This window comes from Rhincodon typus, chromosome 44 (assembly GCF_021869965.1).
Source record: "Rhincodon typus isolate 14 chromosome 44, sRhiTyp1.1, whole genome shotgun sequence".
Lineage (NCBI taxonomy): Eukaryota > Metazoa > Chordata > Chondrichthyes > Orectolobiformes > Rhincodontidae > Rhincodon > Rhincodon typus.
This window is the reverse complement of record NC_063375.1, coordinates 518,714-526,163: the sequence shown is the minus strand read 5'-3', so window position 1 is coordinate 526,163 and position 7,450 is coordinate 518,714. Positions and strand designations below refer to the sequence as shown.

The 7,450-nt window shown below is 49.3% G+C and overlaps 1 protein-coding gene across 1 annotated transcript in view; it reads right to left on the bottom strand.

Annotated features, from left to right (window-relative positions):
- LOC109924572 (host cell factor 1-like) overlaps window positions 1–6,112 on the bottom strand; it is a 22,309-nt gene extending 16,197 nt beyond the window's left edge. The window contains exons 1-5 of the mRNA XM_048619928.1: window positions 5,957–6,112; window positions 3,533–3,681; window positions 2,176–2,336; window positions 822–1,030; window positions 113–197 (exon numbers count right to left, since the gene is read on the bottom strand). Of these exons, the coding sequence (XP_048475885.1) occupies window positions 113–197; window positions 822–1,030; window positions 2,176–2,336; window positions 3,533–3,681; window positions 5,957–6,053 (701 nt within the window). The 5' untranslated portion in view covers window positions 6,054–6,112. The remainder of the gene's footprint in view (window positions 1–112; window positions 198–821; window positions 1,031–2,175; window positions 2,337–3,532; window positions 3,682–5,956) is intronic.
- Between the last annotated feature and the right edge of the window lie 1,338 nt (window positions 6,113–7,450).

The window sequence follows — 7,450 nt, the reverse complement described above, 5'->3', positions numbered from 1 at the left end:
ACATTTTTGAAGAAGGGTCTAGGCCCGAAACGTCAGCCTTCCTGCTCCTCTGATGCTGCTCGGCCTGCTGTGTTCACCCAGCTCTGCGCCTTGTTATCTCTGCTTCACTTACTTGTTGCCGATGGTGGTAGCCGAATGCAGACTCCGTGGGAGTGGGGAAACACCATTCACGTTTGGCTTGTTCCATGTTAGTGTATCTGGAAGATGGTAAGAGAAGTCAAAAGGGATCCGTCTCTTTAGAATGGCAAAGACTCAGACTCTGACTGCAACAAACACTCCCAGGACAAACAGGTAAGGAACGGAACAAGGTAAAGATACACAATATCTTCCTCTAACCTTTTAATCCAAAAAAAAAGTTCCTTCTACTCTGAAAACTGAAAGGAAAGCTTCTTCTACATTGTTCCCATCACACCCTCCTAAGACAGGGACAGAACAGGGTTAGATACAGAGTTAAGCTCCCTCTACACAGTCACCCCCCCCTCCACCCCCAATCAAACACTCCCAGGGACAGGGACAGCACAGGGTTAGATACAGAGTAAAGCTCCCTGTACACTGTCCCCCATCAAACGCTCTCAGGGACAAGGACAGCACAGGGTTAGATACAGAGTAAAGCTCCCTGTACAGTATCCCCCATCAAATGCTCCCAGGACAGGGACAGCACAGGGTTAGATACAGAGTAAAGCTCCCTCCACATTGTTCCCAGACAATCCCAGGTAATAGAGTTGATGAGACTTGGGAGGGACTTTGTAAGGACTGAAGCTGTTGTCACATTCGCCCAGCCCATGGAAACCAGACGCTCAGTGAAACCACCTTCCCCTTACCGATGTCCAATGTCCAGAGATCTCCGAGTCGGCAGCCACTCATGCCTCCGTAGATGACCAGCTTGGATTTCTTCAGGGTTTTGTCGGTGTAGATGACGGCAGTGTGAGACTCCCGTGGAGGGGGCAGCACCCCGTAGGTGATGGGATTGTCCCAGCTCAGTACCCCTGAGCCTGGCCTCAGCTCCAATACGTAAACATCATTCAGGTAACTGGAGGGTGTCACAGAGAGGGATGGGTTGGGGCAGGCGCGTGAAGGCACGAGCCGGGTGAGGAAGGTTAGATACGCAAGAAGAGGATGAGCGAAACGATAGGAAACAGGAAGGATATGGGATGGCAGCAGCAGAGAGAAAGAAAGAGAGGAGAATGAGAAAGTGGACGGAGGGGGTAGAAAGGAAGAGACATGCAGATGTTTTAGCTGCAACTGAAAACAAATCCAAGAAGCTGTCAGAGAAACTAAATGATGCTCAAAGGGACAGAAAGATCCCAAGGTTTCAGCCCTGCACCATGCAGTACACCCCTCAGATGATTCTTGCCCAGTCTGTCTATCTTGCTGCCACTCCAAAGCTCTGTGGCTTCACATACCAAATCCCACAGCTCCCCAGCTGATCGCTTCAGCCTTCCATCCCATCAGCCCAACTCTTGGTGGTTTTGGGTCCAGATGCAATGACCAGCCATCGCTCTCTGGTTTTAACACAGCAGAGGTGAATTACAGGGGCTCGGGAAATTAAACAACACAGCGAGCCACGTCAAGAGGCGGAGAGTCAGGCAAATGACCCAAAGATTGATCGAAGAACCTCAAGTGTCAAATTTGTATCCTCATGCTTAAATTAATTCAATTCCACTATCACCATCCTCTCCCCATCCCCTTGCACCCCTCCCCATCCCCTTGCATCCCCTCCCTGTCTGTCATACCCTCCCAATCTGTCCCCTCCTCCAGCCCCCTATCCCATCTCAATCCTGTACACACTGCACTCCATCAATTCCAAATGTTCGTACGTCCCATGGTTCCAATCGCTCCACCTTTGGCGCGGTTCCTTCAGCTCCCTGGCGTTCTGGAACTCCCGTCCTAAGCATCTCCGTTTCGTTCTCTCTCTCTCTACACCTCTAAAACAGCCCTTAAAAACCTGCCCCTTTGACTGAGCTTTCTAACCCTGGTCCCTCATCTCCCGATGTGGCTTGGGGTCTGACTTCTTTCGGATTTACACTCCTGCGATGCAGCCTCGGCGGGGGAGGGGTTGGAGCTTTTAATCAAAATTAAGGGCTTCACTTTGAGTGAAAGTCTGGCGAAAAGTCTGCGCAAAGTCGGCCTCCTCCCAACACGGCCGCTTTCCCCTTCCTGCTCACTGCTCCTTACCGTGGAATGTTGTTCTTGGGATCCTCGCTGTCATTGGCCAGGCCTCCAAACAGGTAGCATTTATTCCCCACCAGGGAAAAGCTGTGGCCTAGGCGTGGGCATGGTAACGACCCATTCTTAGGAGGTTTGGGCTTCAGTTTTTTCCATTCCCAGCGGCTGGCCTGTGGAACGAGAAAGGGAGGGTGTGACTCCAAGAGCTGGGCTTTTCTTGCGAGCATCTGTCTCGCTCATTCACCCTCCCTGTTTCATCTTCATCTCATGTCCATGTCTCTAACTGGCAACCAAACATTCAACTTCTTGCGCGTTATAATTTCCCACACTCTGTTCATCTATTTCTAGGAAGAACTCAAATTAGAATGAACAAACACTCTGCTTTTTGCTCCCCCTCATCCAAACTGGCTTTTCTTTCTCAACTTAAAAAAAGTAGCTTTCTACTTCAAAGCCTAATTAAACAATAGTTCCTAACAAAGTGAGGGAAGGATTACAGCTATGCGGAAGACAGAAAGAGAGAGAGTGACCGAGAGAGACAGAAAACACAGCCAAGAGGAACAGAGTGATATACACAGTGAGGAAGAAGAGGGGATGAAGACAGACTCTCATTTTTCTTTTCGGGGAGGCTGAGTGGGTAAAGAGACCTAGGTGGGGAAGCTATGAAGTGGAGGTGCCGGTGTTAGACTGGGGGTGGATGAAGTCCGAAGTCACGTGACACCAGGTTATAGCCCAACAGGTTTACTTAAAATCACAAGCTTTCAGAGCGCTGCTCATTCGTCGGGTGAAATGGAGGGAAGCACACAGGCACAGAATATTCTGTGATTTCAAAAAACCTGTTGGACTATAAGTTGGGTGTCGCGTGACCTCTGTCTAGGTGGGTAAGGAGCTAAACAGACGGATATAAAAGGGAGTAGGAGAGGGAGACAGAGCATTGGGAAGGGGGAAATAAGACGAGAAACAAACACACACACCCCATGGCCCCCCTCCAGGGGAAGGCGGGATCCAGGGCAGAAGGATAGAGAGTGTGTCACTGGACTTGAAATGCTAATTTTCCTTCCACGGGTGCTGCTGAGTTTCACCAGCAGTTTCAGATCGCTAGCATCCTCAGTTCTTTTTTTTAAGTGTCTAAAATAAAACAGAGTGCAAAAGCTGGAGGGTTAAGAGATGGACTGACGGAGTGGAGAAGAGTGAACAGAACAAATGGATGAGGGAAGCAGAAAGGTAGACATTGAAAAGAGAGAGAGAGAGAGAGATAGCCAAAGACAGAGGCGACTATAAAAAGCTCAGGCGAGTTGGACGAATTCAGCAGGCAGGTTCATACCCAGGCAGAGTTGAGCAACCTGCTGTTCTACCAGGGGGACAATACCTGCAGTTCAAAGAGGTCATTGCTGTACTTCCCGTATTCCACCATGCCCCCGAATACCAGCAGGCGGGTTCCATCACACACAAAACCGTAGGCAGCGCATCCAGGCGGAATATCACCCCTCACCGCTGGGATAAACCACTGGTTTGTGGCTGTGGAGACAGACAGACAGACAGACAGATGGACGATCACATTAGATCAGCGCTCACCAGCCCACAGACTCCAACCTAGACAAAGGAAAGTCACCGTCGCAGCTTTCTCTCAATCCCCTGGCACACGGTCCTGGGCACACGCTCCCGTTTCAGTTGACAGTGGAGACCTGGTGACCCAGACTGTGCCAGTCCCACGCAAGTGCAAGGGATTTCTGCGCCACTATTCTGAAAAGACTATCAGAAGGTCATTCTCCTGGGTAAGGGAATTCTGATACTTATCCAAGCAAAGCTACACCCCCGGACCAAGAAGAAACAAGATGATCTGCTTCTTAAGATGTTGCCATCTGTGGGAGCTTGCTGTGCATAGACACATGCCAAAAGCATGTCAATGGTTGTGAAGTAGACAACATCTGACGCTAAGATTCCTGTTTCTACACAAAGACAACACAGCTCTTGATCCACCATAAAGATCACCCAATCGAGACCCTTACATGACGGCCCATGTTTCTAACATTGGACGGTCGACACTGCCCATATAACCACAAGCATAATTGACACATCAAACAACTGCATCTAATCCTGTGCTTTTGAAAAACAGTGAAGCTCCCTCTACACTATCCCCCATCAAACGGGGTTAAATACAGAGTAAAGCTCCCTCTACGCCATCCCCAAAGACTCCCAGGTGGGGAAATTCAGGTGAAGGGTTATAAACAATTCAGGAATGTTTGTGGGAGCTCCCTTGTCCTGCAAACAAGTGCCAGGTAAACAGACAGTGGGACCTGGGATGTTCTGGACTCATTCACCCTGACTGTTAGACAAAGTGACCCGAGTGGGGTCACAGTATTGAGACTTTACACTCAATGACAAGCCTGGAGAGAGGGAGTCAGAATCCAAGCCTCCTTCTGTCAGCAGACACAAACACTTCTTCCTCACGTTTTTACCCAGCAGGATGGGAGTGAGGGGTATTGGTTAGTGACCGTTACATTAAAAAACAATTGTACACTAAGCAGAAGCTGCAAATTCTGCAGGACCTCTCTCCTCTGTCCCACCATTGACAAGGCACAAGACAGTAGTGTGATAGAATGCTGCCCACTTGCCTGGATGGGTACGGTTCCAACAACACCAGAGAAGCTCATCACAATCCAGGACAAAGCAGCTTCTGCTCAACTGACACGCAAACCCCACCCCCCCACCTTCAACACTCATTCCCTCCACACCGACCCAGAGGGGCAGCAGCGCATACCATCTACAAGAAACACTGCAGCGACTCGCCAAGGCTCCTCCTCTTCCAAATCCACCACCTCTACCCCCTGGAAGGGCAAGGGAAGCAGATGCAGGGGGAACACCACACTCTGCAAGTTCCTCTCCAAATATGCACCACCTTTTACTCACTCCTGAGACCTGGGCGTCACCAGCTGGGGTGGCATTTACTGCCCATCCCTAATTGCCCCATGAGAAGGCAGCAGTGAGATTCTTGAACTGCACAAGTCCACAAGTTTGGGAAATGATATCAGGGAATGGAGATAAGGAAAAGGCAGGGAACTACAGTCTCATGAGCCTGTTATCAGTGGTGGGTAAGCTGTTGCAGGGACAGGATTTACATGTATTTGGAAAGGCAAGGTCTGATTAGGGACAGTCAACATGGCTTTGTGTGTGGGAAATCATGTCTCACTAACTTAATTGAGTTTTTTGAAGAAGCAACGAAGAGAACTGACGAAGACAGAGCAGTGGACATGATTTATATGGGCTTCAGCAAGAATCTGTATGGTAGACTAGTTAGCATGGAATACAGGGAGAATGAGCCATTAGGATACAGGACTGGCTTGAAGGTGGGAGACAGAGGGTGGTTGTGGAGGGTTGCTCTTCAGTCTGGAGGCCTGTGGCCAGCAGTGTGCCATAAGGATTGGAGTCTGGTCCACTGCTTTTTGTCATTTATATAAATGATTTGGATGCGAATATAGGAGGTATGGTTAGTAAGTTTGCAGATGACACCAAAATTGAAGGCATAGTGGACAGTGAAGAAGGTTACCTCAGAGTACAACGTGATCTTGATCAGATGGGCCAATGGACCGAGAAGTGGCAAATGAAGTTTAATTTGGATAAATGTGAGGTGCTGCATTTTGGGAAAGGCAAATCAGGGCAGGACTTATACACTTAATGGTAAGGTCCAGGGGAGTGTTGCTGAACAAAGAGACCTTGGAGTGCAGATTCATAGTTCCTTGTAAGTGGAGTCGCAGGTAGACAGGATAATGAAGGCAGCATTTGGTAAACTTGCCTTTATTGGTCAGCGCGTTGAGCATAGGAGTTGGGAGGTCATGTTGCAGCTGTACAGGAACGTTTGTGGGGGCTCCTCTTCCTGCAGGCAACCCCATGCTGTCCCTGTCCTGGGAGTAGGCCACTTGTGGAATACGGTGCTCAATTATGGTCTACCTGCTGTAGGAAGGATGTTGTGAAAATTTACAAAAGGGTTCCAAAAAGATTTACACGGACGTTGCTGGGGTTGCAGTGCTTTGAACAATAGGGAGAGACTGAATAGGCTGCGGATATTTTCCCTGGAGTGTCAAAGGCTGTGGGATTATCTTATAAAGTCATGAGGGGCATGGATGAATTGCCAAGGTCTTTTCCTCAGGATTTGGGGAGTGCAAAACAAGAGGAGCATAGGTTTAAGGTGAGAGGGGAAAGATTTAAAAGGGACTTAAGGGGCAACTTTTTTCATGCAGAGGGTGGTGCGTGTATGGAATGAGCTTCCAGAGGAAGTGGACGACGTTGATACAATGACAACATTTAAAAGGCATCTGAATGGATACACGAATAGGAAGGCTTTAAGAGGGATATGGGCCAAATGGGACTAGATTAATTTAGAATATCTAGTGGGCACGGACAAGTTGGACCAAAAGGTCTGTTTCCGTGCTGTACATCTCTATGCCGCACTGGGTCAAATTCCTGAAAGTCCCTCCCTTACAGCACTACCAAGTATCCCTACACCACACGGGTTGCAGTGGCTCAAGAAAGCAGCTCACCACCACCTTCTTAAGGGAGCGATTAGGGCTGGGCGATAGACACCCGCTTCCTTCAACAACCATATAAGCAGGGCTTCGCCTCAGGGTTGACCATGTCCATCACAGGAGCAGCAGGGTAGCCTGGCCCCAGCCAGAAGTGAGTCAATCAGGATTGAGGTTATGAGAGAAGTAGATAAAGTGAGTGGAATCCAAATAGCTCTTCACAGAGACTATCAGAAGTGAGGGACTGGGAGATCTGGAAGTGAGGGAGCCCTGCTGTGCCAAAGGGGACAGTGCCGAGGGAGCCCCAGAATAAGTGGCAATCCCTGTCACAGCGTCTGCAGGGCATTCAGAACTACAGCCTTGGCCGACCGGGAAACACTTCCAAGCCTTCTCTTCACTGATTTTCAATGTGCCAACCAGGAAGGAAATCGTATCATCCAACACTAATCACGTCGCAGAGGCCTGGAGATCTGGCCCTGCCCAATTCTGCCGCTCTCTGAAACAGAGTCGTCAGGACCCCAGAACACCAAACTGACATTTTGTCGTGTGCCTCAGTGCAGCCGAACGTCTCAAAGCACAAACCGACAAAAAATCAACTCGAAGCCAAGTCAGGGGACAGGTGACACACAGCATGGGCAAAGAAATCAGCCTCAAACAGAGTCTGTAATGAACAGGGAGAGTGCGGGAGGGGGGAGGTGGGGCGAATGTCGATGAGGGAACAAAAACAAAGTTGCTGGAAAAGTTCAGCAGGTCTGGCAGCATCTGTG